This window comes from Mixophyes fleayi, chromosome 5 (genome assembly GCF_038048845.1).
Source record: "Mixophyes fleayi isolate aMixFle1 chromosome 5, aMixFle1.hap1, whole genome shotgun sequence".
NCBI classification, from domain to species: domain Eukaryota; kingdom Metazoa; phylum Chordata; class Amphibia; order Anura; family Limnodynastidae; genus Mixophyes; species Mixophyes fleayi.
Genome location: NC_134406.1, coordinates 276,101,567 through 276,119,173, shown reverse-complemented (window position 1 = coordinate 276,119,173; position 17,607 = coordinate 276,101,567). Strand labels below are relative to the sequence as shown.

Here is a 17,607-nt window from a genome sequence, read left to right as displayed (position 1 = left end):
GCGTGAGAGGGAGACACAGAGAGGGAGACACAGAGAGAGCGTGAGAGGGAGACACAGAGAGAGCGTGAGAGGGAGACACAGAGAGGGAGACACAGAGAGAGCGTGAGAGGGAGACACAGAGAGAGCGTGAGAGGGAGACACAGAGAGGGAGACACAGAGAGAGCGCGAGAGGGAGACACAGAGAGGGAGACACAGAGAGAGCGCGAGAGGGAGACACAGAGAGGGAGACACAGAGAGAGCGCGAGAGGGAGACACAGAGAGGGAGACACAGAGAGAGCGTGAGATGGAGACACAGAGAGGGAGACACAGAGAGAGCGTGAGAGGGAGACACAGAGAGGTAGACAGAGAGAGCGTGAGAGGGAGACACAGAGAGGGAGACACAGAGAGAGAGGGAGACACAGAGAGAGAGGGAGACACAGAGAGAGAGGGAGACAGAGAGAGAGGCAGGGAAACACATAGCGAGAGACACAGAGAGGGAGAGAGATAAAGACACAGAGACAGACACAGAGGGAGAAACAGAAATATAGAGAGAGAGAGGGATGGAGGGTGGGGGGGAAATCGAGAGATACACACCACACATACAATGAGAGAGAGGGGGGGGGGGGGACAGATAGAGAAGAGAGAGAGACAAAGGCAACATGTTAAGAACAAAGAGAAAATAAAAGACTGAGCACTACTGATCACATCTTATAAACTACCTCAATAAATGAATGAGCAGATGTATTACGTACCATGAGATGACCTCTCAGAACCAGCGGCACAATTTCTGTCTCGGGGGGAGAGTACCCATAGTCGTCACACGGCAGGTCCCCCTTCTTCCGCCGGTTGTGAGACAGACCGTTCTGTCCATAGTTTTTGGGGCACAGCAGTCGGTAAAGACAGAAAAGAAGCAGAACCAGGAATATCCCAGAAGCCAAACCCAAAGCTGCGACTCTATAAAGAAAGATGGGAAGAACTGATAACTGGAAGAGGGATGGGGGGGCAGAGGGTCAAATGTGGGAGGGACATGAGAGTAAAGAAGAGGGTTTGGCGGGGGGATGACACAATGGACCGGACAGGGGGCGTCCTATCTCTTACTTGTACAATGTGACATCCACAGAGCCCTGAGATTTGCTGGGTGGGGGGGCTGCTTTGTCATCTTCTGGGCGTCCATCCCGCTGGGGCTGGAAGATGTGAGCGTTCTGAGCCTCGTGGGGGTGGCGTGTCTCGGACACCTCCTCCGGGGTGAGGTACAGGGTGATAGGAATCATGGGTAAGATGCTGATGTACCTAGAGGAACAGAACATGTTTGGTGCTGGGTGTGATGATACCAGACCTCTTACATCACTGACCTGTCTGTACATAGATCAGGAGCTCATCACAACTGACCCCCATACACAACTGACTTCCTGCTTCTATTAAAGGACGCTGAAGCTGATAACAGGGAGTAATAACGTGCACTCAGCAAATATACATTGTATAAGACAGGAGTGCAACACTGGATATGTACATGTAACTGTGTGTATGTATATGAAGGTGTATTTGTGGATATGTGTACATGTGTTTGTATAGGCGAGTTAATGGCTCTATAATTGGCATTAACAATGAGAAGGGGAATTCTGCTCTTCCACATGAAAAAAGTCAAATATACAATATTCTGCCAGTAAAGGTCCGTATAATGTGACATTCCTACATGTGCTTACACCTCCCTACAGGAGGACTCACTTCTTGGCCAGGGTGATGTTATAGTAGCTGAAGAGCGTAGGCCAGTGCCGGAAGGACAGTTTCCGCCAGGTTTCCTCATCTTCCGGGCCCCAGGTCACCTCTGTGTACCCCTGGTCCTCCTTGGTCTCTGCTCGCAGTTTGCTTTGGTCCTTAGGTTGGCTTTCTCCCCAGCCCCTGGGGCTTCCCTCCAATCCCCCTTGGAGGGTCTCCAGCATCTCCTTGTGGTCTCTCTGGGACTGGTTCTCCAGCAGTTGGGAGGAGCCGGTAGGGAAGATAGAGAGTGAGCTCTGAGGGTCAGAAGCAGGCAGGACGGGGACAGGAATGGGTGGTACCACCGCTCCCCCCATGGGGCTCTGCTCTGTGACCTGAACACTTGTTAGGTAGGTACGGAGTCCAGCAGGGTCGGTGTACAAGAGGATTCCAATCCAGACCACAGTTCCTGTCTAGAGAGTTACATAGCGTCATATTAGATTCAGATACCTTCTAATGAAATGTAATATACATTGGAACTTAGTACAATATTTTGTAAAATGATTGAGAACTCACCAAATCCTAAAATATAGAACAGATTCATTACTAATACAAATGTCTCTCAAGGTCAGTCATTACAAGGTAATATAGTACACTAGTCATACAAAGGTTTTGGCGACAGTGAGAGTACAACAACCTGCAGGAACATGGATACTGTGGTTACATTGTTACTATAATTCAGCATGATGATATAAAATACAGTTTTGATGAGAGACAGGAAACGTCATCTTACCATGATGATCCTCTGAGCCAGTCGTGTCCGGGCAAAGAAGTAAATGAGGCGAAGTCTTTTGGGCAGGCGTAGGTTTCGGAAGGGCTGCAGGGTAATGGTGTGAGGCGTGTTGGGGCGCAGGGCTTGTTGGCGCTCGTATCTCGGGGTACGGGACTTGGCTGGCAGCATGCAGGCTTCAGCTGGCATTCGCTTGTTCAGGTCAGCCAGCTACAAACACAATATGGACACAATGTAATCATAAGGAGACTCGTAAGCGTAAGAACCGTTAGACCGTCAACGCCGTAGACAGAGCTCCCCCCTGGAAGAGATGTAATGGACTCTTCCTTGCTAGTACGGGTCTAATGTTCTCCCTCTCTCTTTTATACTGTAGCCTGGATTATGTCAGCCACAGCGCCCCTAGTGTTCCAGTAAATATTTACATGCTCTAACACAGGCTGGGAGGTCTAGGGACTCTAAAGCCTATGGGTTTGCATGATAACATGCTTTCATACAAGGTTAATTATAAAATAAAATGTTAAGCATAACGTTAAAGTACAAAACAATGGTAATAACACTTTAGACATCTATATTATTTTGGGCATAGTTTATAACAGTCACTGGCATTCACCCATCTGTGGCAGCAAACGGGCTGGTCTGTGGCACCTAGGGGTAGACTGTCGCCCTGTTAAATAGAATAATCACTAATCTGCTCTCAGAATGTCTCAGCGGCGGGAGGAGACCTCTCCGTACCTCCATCCTGCGGATGTCAATGGATAGAACGGTGGTGAAGAAAAACATCTGGAGGAAGAAGTCAGACACCAGCCCGACTACAGCAAACAGACAGAACTCCTGGCAGAGAGAGGACACAGGCAGAGGATGAGGAAACACCACACATAGACCATTTATAACCATCGTCCACACACTGCAGACAAACTCCCAGTGCATCATATAGTCCCAATCTTCACCCATACAGCTCATCCTGGTCTGTGACAATTCATCAAGTGTAACTGACAGCGAATGGAGAAGAGCTGAATATCTGCAATAATGTACTGGAATTAATCCAAATTAAATTATTGCTCCAACTGCCACTTGTGAGCCGGACTCCGGGATATAGAGGGAAAGTAGCTGAGTATTTGGAGGTAATTTTAAAAGGCATCTACTGTATGATTTGGTTTCAGCTCTGGGGTGGTTGATACCCCTCAGTCTTTGTAACATTTACCTACTGGTCCTGGATGCTCCTAACAAACTTTCTTTTCAGCCCAATTGGATGTACACAGTGTCTCTGAAAGTGAGATTCCCACCTCTGTGTTTTGTATAACGCTACTAATTATATTAATCTAAGAGGTAAAGACAGGGGTGCTTTCCAGCAGTATTTGGGGATTAAAGGGTCTGTGAAGAGAGTGATTTGTGTCCTGTAACAATCCATTACCTGAAATGCTTTCAGTGCTCTGATTTATATACAAATAGGATTTTTTCTTCATAACTACTGTCATTTTCTTTTCTAAAAGCCAACATTATTCTGAGCACATAGACACATGGTCCCAGCCTTCCCTGCTGTGCTCTGGGCAATGTCAGGTACCCAAATACAATCTGATTTTAACGGCTGATGGATATGAGGGGTGATAAACTGGGTCATAAAATTACTGTGTACAATAAACATAACTTTAAGTTCAGCTCCGTATTGTGAGCAGAGACAATCACTCTGTATACAGGGTTACCGCTGCAGCCGGGGATTCTGGGTATAATCACAAGCATTTTGCACAAATGCTGCACTAGCAAGACTTAGCCTTGTCCATCATGATTTGGTCTGATAAACCCTCACTCTGCAGAGCACATGGGTAGACTCCGTGTACAGAGATCCTGCCTGTAATTCATCTATGACTGCACTAATCACAGCTCACATAACACATCTACAAAACAATCTCTCAGGACCCAGATGGTCAGTGACACATTTATCAACAAATCTCACAAACTAACAATGTCTCACCTGAATGGCTGGAACCAAGGTGAAATAACCAATCAGAATAATCCCCAGCTCTGTGGCCATGTTCTTCATAATGGACCAACTCTCGTTACTTAACCCTGCAGGCACAGGAAGGGGAGACATAGAACAACAGCAGAACCCACTTGTAGAAGATGAACCCGCACTACCCAGCAGATCACCCACCTTGTGCTATACGGAGCTTCACCTCAAGGTCAACCGGAGTGGACACAACAGATTTCGTTAACACCAAAACATTTTCCAAACCAATGACCACAACCAGGTAGGGAAAAATCTCTCTGCAGGAGGAGAGAAGAACAGAATCTATTTATTTGTGTCTGTGAGGACTTTATGTAGTGATCGGAGCACAGTACAGCACGTAGTACACCGTGATACATACCCGCCGTTGAGGGTCGGCGTCAGACCGAAGAGGGTGCACAATCCCACAGACATGAGCAGCGAGCTCAGGACGGTCACCACGGCCGCCAGAGCCAGACCCCACTTTGACTTTACCAAGTCAATCTTCCCTAAACAGAAACAAAACTCAATGTGTGAACGTCATATTATAGTCAGGTATTGTTGCCACAGACTACTCTGCGGAGCCGTTCCTTCCTAATCGTTACCCTGCCCATCTGACCCATGCACCTGCTCCCTCATAAAACCCCAAATCACTCATCTCCTGAAATACTCTGTGCAGTTGTGACTATTCTGATGATCTGACTACAAAACTGGGATCACAAGGGGGGCTGATAACAAAGACAATTGTGATCTTGCAGCAACGTAAGATAAATCACTGCCAGGATGCAGTAAGCCACTGCCGGGCGCCACTCAGACCTACGTCCATGCTGTGAGGATTAAACGCTTAACTACAGGAAGCCAGGAACAGGTGTGTAGGAGCCAGACTCTCCACAGGACCTCTGTCCTAAGTGCCAGGGATTACACAATGGGAACTTACAGCTGACGTTCCATGAAGAAAAGAGGGGGGGAGAGGGGTGCAGGTAGAAACAGGAGGAAGCTCCGAAAACTATTCTAACAGTCGCTAATTCAAGTATTAGCAGAACCATTAAATAGCTGTAGTATGGAGAGGTAGCTTATATAGCTTAGAGCAGCGATAAGCAACCTGATACACTATAGGGGCCACGTGGTGTGGCCCTCTAACCTTCACAAGGGCCAGTGGTACTATAATCCACAGTCATACCCACATCCTCCATCACAGATTCACCCAATAGTGTCCCACCTATGGTTAAGTTCCTGTATACTTTTAGCCCCCAATGTGTTACATTTATCCACACTAAGCCTCATAACAACTGGGGATAATCAGAAGGGCCAGCAAAGCACAGGAGCAGAATCGGATAGTGGTTTCCGTCAGATTGTGCAACAAAACGCTCTGTACGTAGAGAGGTAATAATGTGATGGAGCAGGGAGATTCGCTGCTGTCCTGTGATAGAAAATAAACCTTCTGCTCCTAAAACCCACGGCTGCTTTCCTCTGTGACTGCTGATAAAACGCTCTCACTTCCTGCACTGTAAGTCTCCGTCCTCTATAATGATACCCACACGTGGTTTATACGGCCACCCATGTATACAAAGCTGGCTGCCCAGCCATCTGCGGGGCCTGTATAACGTCTGCTGGTTTTGCAGGGGACCAGATGTCGGAATCACGTTATTCGGCCTTTGTGGAAACTTTTGGCTTTCTAAAGATAAAATAGTCCCCGGAAAGAAAAGCACATTTCCGTTAATTTTCTGGGATTGCTCTGAAAATGTGAAAGTATCCTGAGAAAACCGTGGAACGGTGTATTCTGTTTTGTTTGTGTGTCTGGTTTTCCCTGTCAATGAATGTAAAAGAAAATACTGTTTATTTCAATAGATTATCGAGAGAAACCCAAGTATGTCCCAGAAAAAGACAAAGTCAAATTTGTTTTGGCAGAATGAGAAATGAAAAAGTAATTCCTGGGGAAGCCCTAACAATGGATCTATTCACAGAGGTGTAAACGGTCTCCGGATCTAATGTAACTAAATAAGAAGCGGATTTAGACATTGACCTGGTAGATTCTGAATGGAAGGACACCCTGGTGAACCCATTAATACATTTACAGTACAGGACACACAGTTACATGGGAACTACTAGGCCACACTCTGTATCAGGATATTGTTTAATGTTGGGACGTACTGATATGTCTGTAAAACGTAACAACTGACTTAGACAACAAACAACAAGGGTCGCTCCATACTACGGCTGTGTGTGTTTAGTTACTGTCTGGGAATTGATTTAAAGTGACACAGACACAAGTGTTAAACAGCTGGATCTGATGTAAACTGCCCCATAATAATCCTATGGACATCACTATTAGGGAAGAGGGATGCGGTCATATTGCAGTACGTATAGCCAGCATGTCTGTAGAAGAAACATCATCATGTGAGATCTGACTGCTGTATGAGGCTTCCTGTATGGTCACTGATCAGCTGATAATGTGCTCTGTAGATCAGACCCACCAATCACTGATCACCATGAGATCTGACTGCTGTACGAGGTTCCTGTATGGTCACTGATCAGCTGATAATGTGCTCTGTAGATCAGACCCACCAATCACTGATCACCATGAGATCTGACTGCTGTATGAGGCTTCCTGTATGGTCACTGATCAGCTGATAATGTGCTTTGTAGATCAGACCCACCAATCACTGACCACCATGACTGCTGTCCAGCTCATAGAACCTCAATGAACGTACAAAGAGTGAGAAGCGGATGTACTTACTGGTGGAGAAGTAGATATATGCGAAGAGTATGAAGTAAGTGGTGACCAGAGGAATCAGTTCTGCGATTCCGATCTCCTCCTTGAAATGAACGTGGACGATGTTCTGGCCTTGGGAGGTGCAGTTGGTGCTGGGATAGAGCTGTCTGAGCCGAGCTCTGAGGCTACGCAGGAATCTGACAGACAAAGAAGAGATGCCAACAATGTAACGTCTCTGAGCAGCGGAGACACAGGCAGATCCAGAACTTACACAGAATGTGCTACTAGGAACTAGAAGGTAACAATACTAATTATCAGCAGGGTCGTTCTATACATCATCAGTAAAACATATGGCTACCTGTATCTCTATGTATATACATATAGTAGGACAATGATGAAATATCAGCCATAGATAATAAAAGGGTCCATTAATTGACCAATCATCATGGATAATGGCTCAATATTTACTCATCATATGACAGACATGAGGGTACTGTCATCAGAATATACTACATGTTTTGTACAAGGTCCTGCTAAGAGTTACAGGGGAAGGAAGTGGTGTGAGGATGAGACAGACCCCGCCTCCTCCTTACTTTGCATCGTGTGTGCGCAGCGCCAGTGTGATGGTGTAAGACACGATCCGCTTGCGGTTGTACAGGCTGACTCCGCTCAGCTTCCCTGGAACTCCAAAAAGCAAATCTGTGGGACAGGGAGGGAATAAACTGAGTGCTTGCAGTACTGAGCAGGTCAGACACCAAAGCCAAGTACTATATCCCGAATTGTGCAGCCCGACTGTATAAAGGTTACTGCAGGATTGCATAATGCGGCTGTGAGGAGCTTACATTCTTTTTAAGAAAAGGAATCATTCAGTTTCAGACAAACAGCGCTCTATGAAAACATCCACCAGTAGAACGGTTGGCAGTGACTATAAGACATTTCCTCATATGCAGAGAACCCTCTAGGACAGTGTTTCCCAACTCCAGTCCTCAGGACCCCTAACAGTGCAGGCTTTCCATGTGACAAGGGAAATAATTATACCACCTGTGGATCTGTTAGAAGGTGTCAGTCAGTAATGAATACACCTGTGCTTAAACAAGGAGATATGAAAAACATGCACTGTTAGGGGTCCTGAGGACTGGAGTTAAGAAACACTGATCTAGGAGGTAATGTGAGGAGGGACAGTATCCAACCTCGGGGGGTAGCGGAGGTCTGCAGGGTCTTGGGCTCATGCTGCTGAATGGTCCGGATAAGATCGGGATCGTTATTGAACTTCTCGCGGTTGTTCTGCCAGAAGTTAGCTGGGGACAGGAGGAGGCAGCCATGCTCTGGTAGTTTATCCCGGAGTTTCCTCAGTCCTGGCAGGAGGTCGGTCACCTGTAGACACACATCTTCCAGGCTCCTCTCACCGGCTCTGGGGGGAGAACACAACCGAAATTACTGCACAAGCAACAGGCCACTGTGCCAGAAGCAGACAGGTGAATGACTGGGCACAAGGGGGTCAGTATCTGGTTACTGGACAAATACTTTAGTCACTTTCAAAAAAACTCTTTTTGTCCCACACACACCACAATCCAGAGCTATTTAGTAAGAAACAACCAAACTGGCCAAGAAAAGTCGCCACATGTGATTTCAAGGCTCTAATACACCAGCAGCAAAGAAATACAACACGGATACAACACGGACATGTTTTACCTACAGTACAATAAGTGATATAAGCTGCAGTTACCTCTCTCGCAAAACATGGTTCCGGATTTCCTCCACTAACTGGAAGACTCGGGACAGCGGAGAACGAAACACATCTACGGCCAGGAAGTTCTTGTCCCAGGGAGACACGACCCCTTTCACCAACACCTGCTGGATGTAGGCTACCGGTAGGCCGAGATACTGCGGGGAAAGGATTCTATATATTATCCATATACACACAGAGTGCTTCCTCGGGATCCTGTACTGTTATACCATGATATTTGTTACAAAGCCATGAGCACATTGTTTAGTCCCCTTGAACAAGCATTTAATATAATAATTAATAGTTTCTGTACTAAAGAAAAGCAGATTTGTGTTCTGTTAGGTCAACACTGATAACACAAAGGTCCAATCCTGCCGTCTGGCTCCAGCGCAGGGCAACAAGACACGACAGATAACGGATCAGTTTTGACCACTCCTTGGCATGTTGGTACATGGAGATACTGGACCAATTGTCCGTATCAGTTCATGTCTGCACATCATTAGTACAGGGTTAGAAAGCTGGGAATCCCGAGTACCGGGACTCAGATATTACTCCCAGAATCCTCGGAACACAGGTGACTGCAGGGGCCCCATCGTCCCAGGGATAAAGGGCGGCCTGACAGCGTCATTGTGTCGGATTCCCGGACACATGTCTGTATCTCCTGGTACCAAGGTCAGTAATCAGATCCTTCCTCTGTAGATAACATCACACGTGGACAGATAACAGAAAGGAAAACAAGCCCCAGCCAAGGACACATCCAGGATTTATCTGATCAGTTTCTGGTGCACACTGGCAGCGTCACCTCTGTTACTGATACTTCCATGGCGCAATACTGTCCCATTTGTGGTGAAGTACGGTCTGATCAATGAGCTCTGTGTAATGATGCGGACAGGTCAGTATAACAATTACTACACTAACATCAGATGAGGGACTGCGAGGGAGAATGCTGCTCACCCAGTCAGGGCGCTCACTGTGGATGTCGGGGCTCACTTCAGCCGGAGGGGGAGAGTAATCCTTCACGGGGGTGATGTATTCAACCGGGCCTGTCCCGGGCAGAGGGAGCTTCAACAGAGGGTAACTGAGAGCAGGAGAGACACAGACAGAGAGAGAATGGGGGGGGGGGGGGGGGGAAGGGGGAAAGAAAAAGTTATTCATTTACATTAGAAAATAAATAAATGAGATTATATATATATATATATACATACACACACACGGATATATATTTATGCACACACACATATACACACACAGTTCGAGACTCATTTACACCCCATACATGACATCCAATCACCTATTGGCAGTAGAGATCCAATAATGGGATTCTACATGAAAGTAGAATACTGATTGGAGCGCCCACTGACCAATCAGCAGCCAGTGTTCACTGACAGGTTGCTTTGGATCTATAAAGCTCTGCAGAGAGCTGATCAGGAGATGGAGCTCAGCAGAGGTCCTATATGGAAGTGACGGGACTCTTCTATATGCAGCATAATTTTGGGGGGCGGGGGAGTCTCTGGATTTTACACCAAAGTAGCAATATAGGGAGGAAGGTGATTTGCTAGAAATGTTATTTATAGTGGAAACACTCTTTAAGGTCGGATTGTATAAAAATATTCTAGCAACAATACTGTATCTAGTTTCAATGATGCTGCTAATAAGACAGCTCGCAAAGCTCACCATTCAGTACAGTTACATTGTTTGCTTTCTCTTTCAGTGAACCCCTTTAACTCCTGCTAGAGTTTATTTATTGAAGTGTAATAAACTTCTCAGAATGCAATAGATGGGGGTGTGGCCTAGCAGTAACGGATACATGTGACATCATAGGGGATGGCTTTTTACATGGTTGTGGGTGTGCTTGTGGTAAAGCATAGGTGTGATATCATTCGGGAGTGTGACCTAGCGGTAAAGGATGTGTGCGACTTTTTACATGGTTGGGGGTGTGGCTCAGTCTGGAAACAACCTGCATTTATCAGAACCAACATCCAGTTTCCTTATAGCAGCACAAGGGCAGAATACCCCACATATACTGCCCACCTGCACTAGGTGCAATAAAGCAAATAAATCAGCCCCTGTAACTGGCTTCTGACTCAATTGCCTGGATATCCGTGTCCCCCGGGTAGAATTACAGTCTCTGATTGTACAGCGCTGCGGACTATGTTTCCGCCGTATAAATAAGAGTATATTAAACATGGTCTTCCAGCCAATTGTCTATTGTCCTGAAAAACACAATGAAGTATTATAATGTCCAGTACCATAAACTGTGACTCACATTCAGGTGGATGCACATTGATTCTGCCTGTGAAGCGGTCAGTCAGGTATTATCAGTGTGTAACCTGAGTGTGCCCTCTCCCTGGATACATTGTGTCTGTGCGACACCAGGAAGTCACAATTACACAACTAGCAACCAGAGCTCTCACGACACCAGGCACTGCGTGACACACTCTATACACTGCGTGTCACTGCCGATTATATGTCATTGTGTAACACTGACAAAGGTCTTGTCCTATTTAATACATAAAATATTTATACTTCCATTTCTGGTAAATCAGAAAACATTTATTGTGTGATTTTCTGCTGTTTTAGGCCTCACAATCCTGCTACTTACTGGATAGTAACACTGCGCTGTGGTTGTATTCACAAAGGGTTGCTGGATTCCTAATGCTGTATTATATATAGAATGTCTCACCTAATAATAAATCATCACAATTCACTTTTTGAGTTACCCTGGAAATAAAGCTACACCTAGAAGAGCCGTCACTTCATCTCTATACTGGGAGACTTGAGGATCTCGGCTGCATTTGATGGGACTGCACTCTATATAGAGGACTGAGGCCAACATATGCTGGATAAGGACTGTGTGACCTCTATGATAAGTGCTGGCGCAAGTTACCTTGATTACGATGGTTTGGTATGAGACATACCCACATACACTGTGCCAAGAGAGGAGAACCAGACACTGACCCTCTCACCTACAGGGAGTGGTCACTAAACACACAGGGTGTGTAAGGACTGATGCACACAGTGTGACACTGATAATGTATATAAAGGACACTGTATCTGGGCACAAAGGGGCTGGAAGCTGCGATGAGGTTTCTGTACACACTATGGTAAGGAAACTTTGCACTTTTTGAGATCGTCACACAGTGACCTGAATCATCTCATACAGTCCAGAGAACTCGTTACAGAACATCATTAGACTCATGGAAACTACACATGTTTACAGGTTACTGTGCAGAAACTAAATATATCCTGCAGCCCTCTGGAGAACGAGCAGAAGACACAGCAGCTTTCAGGCACAGAGACCAGCACACGTGTGAAATTGGCTGGTTACATATAAAGATAGTAGGTGCTGGGATGTATGATGCACACGTGTAGTAAACACAAACACAAATTACTGCTGTGACACACAATGTTGTGTGTACAGATATGTAACGAGGACACAAGATTCTGCACAGAACGTCCTGCACACTGTGACCATTATATGGTGTGGAAGAGTTTAGCTATGGCCTGTCCAACCTGAGGCTCTCCAGGTGTTGTGTAACTACAAGTCCCAGCATGCTGTACCAGCTGATGGCCAGCAGAGTATGCTGAGACCTGTAGTTCCACAGCACCTGGGGAGCCACAGGTTGAATCAATGAATACATAACTTTCAACTAGCTGTAACTCACACAATCCAGCGACCAGCTGTCATGCAGCCGTCCCTCCGTCATTACATTATACTCTGTCCTTCAGAAACAGGCGGCCTCTAAATCACATCAGTAACAGAGTCTGATTTACTACAGATATCTGTGCTTTGTTTCTATACGTTATCACTGAACGTCTGTTTTATACAATAACATGGAAGTGGACTGTGATCCTCACATTACTTCTATTGCATCTTATACACATAAAATAAAGATAAAGATTGTATAACATAGCTGGGAAACCCTGTGATTACATAAATCACATGAAAACTCAGGCGCACTGAGACACATTCTCCTCGCCCACATTCTCATGAAAAAAGCTGTTACATTATAAACTATAAGCAGTTGCAATAACATTTTAGAACACAATGGTGGAAACAAACCCAGAAGCAGCAATTCATAGTATTGCAATGAGCTTTCCAGGTGTTCATTAGCAGCAGATAGGTGAGCTGGGGCCAGGGAAAGTGTGGATGAGGCTACAGAAATAACATAATTCAGTGCTCCTGGTCTGACGACTGCACAACCATCAGTCCAGGCAGCAGACCGGAGACCGGAGGACTCACCAGCAGGCCAGGATGCACAGTGCGGTGAAGAGGATGATGGGAATGGGGTAGGACGCACACAGCAGACCGGCGGACTCACCAGCAGGCCAGGATGCACAGCGCGGTGAAGAGAATGATGGGAATGGGGTAGGACGCACACAGCAGACCGGAGGACTCACCAGCAGGCCAGGATGCACAGTGCGGTGAAGAGGATGATGGGAATGGGGTAGGACGCACACAGCAGACCGGAGGACTCACCAGCAGGCCAGGATGCACAGTGCGGTGAAGAGGATGATAGGAATGGGGTAGGACGCACACAGCAGACCGGCGGACTCACCAGCAGGCCAGGATGCACAGTGCGGTGAAGAGAATGATGGGAATGGGGTAGGACGCACACAGCAGACCGGAGGACTCACCAGCAGGCCAGGATGCACAGTGCGGTGAAGAGGATGATGGGAATGGGGTAGGACGCACACAGCAGACCGGAGGACTCACCAGCAGGCCAGGATGCACAGTGCGGTGAAGAGGATGATGGGAATGGGGTAGGACGCACACAGCAGACCGGCGGACTCACCAGCAGGCCAGGATGCACAGCGCGGTGAAGAGGATGATGGGAATGGGGTAGGACGCACACAGCAGACCGGAGGACTCACCAGCAGGCCAGGATGCACAGCGCGGTGAAGAGAATGATGGGAATGGGGTAGGACGCACACAGCAGACCGGCGGACTCACCAGCAGGCCAGGATGCACAGCGCGGTGAAGAGGATGATGGGAATGGGGTAGGACGCACACAGCAGACCGGAGGACTCACCAGCAGGCCAGGATGCACAGTGCAGTGAAGAGGATGATGGGAATGGGGTAGGACGCACACAGCAGACCGGAGGACTCACCAGCAGGCCAGGATGCACAGCGCGGTGAAGAGAATGATGGGAATGGGGTAGGACGCACACAGCAGACCGGAGGACTCACCAGCAGGCCAGGATGCACAGCGCGGTGAAGAGGATGATGGGAATGGGGTAGGACGCACACAGCAGACCGGAGACCAGCGGACTCACCAGCAGGCCAGGATGCACAGTGCGATGAAGAGGATGATGGGAATGGGGTAGGACGCACACAGCAGACCGGAGGACTCACCAGCAGGCCAGGATGCACAGCGCGGTGAAGAGGATGATGGGAATGGGGTAGGACGCACACAGCAGACCGTGCCTGTAGAAGGCCTGTGATATCCTCTCGCGCAGCTTATCAGTCAGGGGCATCCTCAGCGGCTGTCACCTTCGATCCATCACGTAATGTGTCCTGGAGGCTACTCCACCGCTGGCTCTCTGCTTACAGACAACATGAGTGACCTGTGTGAGACAGGACAGAGCACATTCGGGTCAGTATGGTCACATTGTTCGTCAATACCCCCCTAAGTACTCAAGAGGCTACTAAACCCCAAAATATAGATTTTCAAATGTAAATACATGGTTCAGTATTACCCTGACATTCTACTATAGCTCTGATAATAAGCCAAGTATTGCCTCACTGCTCCAGACAGCTTAAGCCCCTCCCACATCTTAGGAAGCCAGGACTACAGTCATTTGAGCTGCTGTGACATCACTGTCCTTGTATGAATTAACCAATCAGAACAAAGTATTCCTGTAACGCAAGTCTGCCAAGCTGTCAGTCACTGCCTGCCTGCTCAGTTAGAGAAGTCCCTCTCTCCTAACATGGCAGCCTGCATCTGAGAAATAGAGCATGGCGATCATAGGTAAGTATAAAGACTCCAGTTATTCTGTGTATATTATTCAGCTATGTAGTATACAACGTTTCATATATTATAGTACAGCACACAACAAACTGCAACAAAAGTGAGGTGTAATTTCATCAAACACCATAAGATAGGACTATACACAGAATACGTCAGACATGAACAGAGGTGATCATGGAGGGCAGCTTTGCACCCGCTGACCCCACTAAATATGACTCCCTAAAGTCATATGTCAGTAAATCTTTAGATGCATTCTACAGCCAGAACACAGCTGACACAACAAACATCTTTTATATGTAGATTACCGTATATACTTGTGTACAAGCCAACTTTTTCAGCACATTTTTTATGCTGAAAAACCCCCCCTCGGCTTATACACGAGTGAACTTACCTGTTGTCCGGTCCCTCAGCTCTTAACTTCCGCAGTCGTTCCACATTTGTAATTTTCACATTTTCCACTGCGCTCCACATTTGGAACGCAAACTTCGTTCCAAATGCCGAACTTCCTGTCAGTGGAAAGCATGTGCGTTCCCCTGTGGAGGTAAGTAAAATGCTGAACTCTCACTCACACCTAGGTGGGACTGCAGTGATACATTGCACACAGCCATCAGCTAGCTGGTTTAGCTAACCCTACTTCCTGGCTTAGGGTAACTGCCATGTCCCGTGTAGGTAATATGACAATCTTGCAAAAGACAAACACAACATACCAGAGGACAAAGAAAAGGCACCTTTAGGATTTTTACCAGTTACCGGAAGTGAGCTTTGTGCAAGTGGACACTAGGGAAATGTCACCTGATTGGTGGAATAGGATCAGGATCACCCCAGCGAACTCCACATAATGTGAGAGTCTACGCTATGTTGTTATTGAAAGTTCAAGTCCAGCTACCCTCCACCCACTGTCAGTAGCCGAAGTGACTGGGAGAACAGAGCCAGGCCCTGACTGGGATACAAAGATATACCCATCTCTACTCATATACTCTTTATCTCTCTCATAATGTACATAACATACAGTGCAGTAGCTGCTGCATTACCCACCCAGCCTTATACTCGAGTCAATAAGTTTTCCCAGTTTTTTGTGGTAAAATTAGGTGCCTCAGCTTATATTCGTGTCGGCTTATACTCGAGTATATACGGTATTTCATGATCACATGTAGATAGGATGAAATCAGTGTGATGCCCCAGGGAGACTAGGCTGAAAGTCATGGTGTGTAATCTGTTTATACATTATATACAAGTCAGTAGAAGTATTGTCCGTGTGTTAGGAGAATATATTAGAGCACAGCAGACAGGAGACATAACATGGGCACAGAGTGTTAGAGTCTCCTCTATGTTATCACTGAGAACGAGGTGCAGCACATAGAAATGTAGAGAGAACACTCTGTGATTATCTCCAGCTATTACCCATCAGTAGCCGGACCCACCTCCCACCACACGAGAGTAGGAAGAGATCACTTCTTGTATGAAATTATTTCTGTTCCTGGTAAATGTAAAACGTGTGTTGATCTGCCGGGTATTTCCATGTCATGAGGCATTGGAGCTGAGGTTTTACATCAACGCCCTCGGCAGGGGGTCGTCGTCCTTTGTCTCCTATGTGTCTGTGGAAGTGTCCAGTGATGAAGCCGTTATTAGTTAGATTGCAAATTGTTGTGTATTATGGATGGTGGCTCCTGGGATCAGGGTTACCTCCCGATGCTAAACATTAAATGTGATGTCCCAGCCAAGACTTGGAGGCACCAGGGTGGAGGGGGCCTGGGTTACCCACTGCCAATGTGTGTGTAAGAACTACATATAAAGGGCGTCAGAGTGCAATGTAAAGTGTATACCATCTTGTACTTCTGGGGGAATGATCAATAACATAGACTGGAGCGTAGCGGTCCTTGTAAGGAGCGATAAACACCACACTGCTTCCAGATCCTCCATATCACCTACTGCCTGCTGTATCCTGTGACCTAAGAGCTCAACTCTATTCCCCGGTCGTCCTGTGTTAAAACCTGCGCCCTGAGAACCTGCAGTCCTGACCCAAAGTGAGCGGTCCGGAGGAACCAGTCAGAGTCACCAGCAAAGAGGTGCTGCACCAGCTATGCCAGTAACCCAGAAATAAGTGCTTGCGGGTGTCGGAGCCTGGTGATGGCAGCGTGTCCTACAACTAGTGTGCCTGGGGTCTACGTACCACCAGCAGGAGTGGTCAGTAACGACAGGTTACCGACAGTAAAAAGGAACTCCAAGACAAGCTATAAAAGCACAAATAAACCGCAGAGAGAAAGGGTGGAAACCCATCCTGTCATACCATCCTCACACACGTACCCGCATGCTAGGTACTAAGGAATACACTGCCAGTAAGCCCCCAGAGGCAGCTGGCATCACGCAGACTTCCCAATACTTCAAACCAGGAGTCTCTGGATGGGATTCACAAACAGGGTGAAATAAGAGCTTTCCTTTGGTTTTATTCCTGTTACTTTGAGAATGTCACATTAGGTTATCTGTAATCATTTTGTTACATTGTGAGGACACTTCTGCACTTATTATACACAGTATCACTCACGTCCCACCGCACAGTGCTGGTGTGATAGGATCTCCAGCCTGTGGGCGCACACACTTCCTGTACACATAAACGCAGCTATACATGTACTTATCATCCTGTTATTTCAGGTGTCGTGTTATTAGTTGGACTAATTATACCCATAAACAGCCAGAAGATCTACAGGACTTTCCAATACACAAACGAGGCTTTCAGTCTCTGCACACCCACAA

At 46.9% G+C, this 17,607-nt stretch overlaps 1 protein-coding gene across 1 annotated transcript in view; it reads right to left on the bottom strand.

Moving 5' to 3' along the window:
* SCAP (SREBF chaperone) overlaps window positions 1-17,607 on the bottom strand; it is a 48,790-nt gene that overhangs the window by 10,447 nt on the left and 20,736 nt on the right. Inside the window, exons 2-15 of the mRNA XM_075214192.1 lie at window positions 14,241-14,452; window positions 9,839-9,962; window positions 8,885-9,042; window positions 8,349-8,569; window positions 7,752-7,857; window positions 7,183-7,355; window positions 4,828-4,954; window positions 4,614-4,726; window positions 4,434-4,528; window positions 3,197-3,295; window positions 2,468-2,674; window positions 1,705-2,147; window positions 1,078-1,269; window positions 732-933 (exon numbers count right to left, since the gene is read on the bottom strand). Coding sequence (XP_075070293.1) covers window positions 732-933; window positions 1,078-1,269; window positions 1,705-2,147; window positions 2,468-2,674; window positions 3,197-3,295; window positions 4,434-4,528; window positions 4,614-4,726; window positions 4,828-4,954; window positions 7,183-7,355; window positions 7,752-7,857; window positions 8,349-8,569; window positions 8,885-9,042; window positions 9,839-9,962; window positions 14,241-14,362 — 2,382 coding nt within the window. The 5' untranslated portion in view covers window positions 14,363-14,452. The remainder of the gene's footprint in view (window positions 1-731; window positions 934-1,077; window positions 1,270-1,704; window positions 2,148-2,467; window positions 2,675-3,196; window positions 3,296-4,433; window positions 4,529-4,613; window positions 4,727-4,827; window positions 4,955-7,182; window positions 7,356-7,751; window positions 7,858-8,348; window positions 8,570-8,884; window positions 9,043-9,838; window positions 9,963-14,240; window positions 14,453-17,607) is intronic.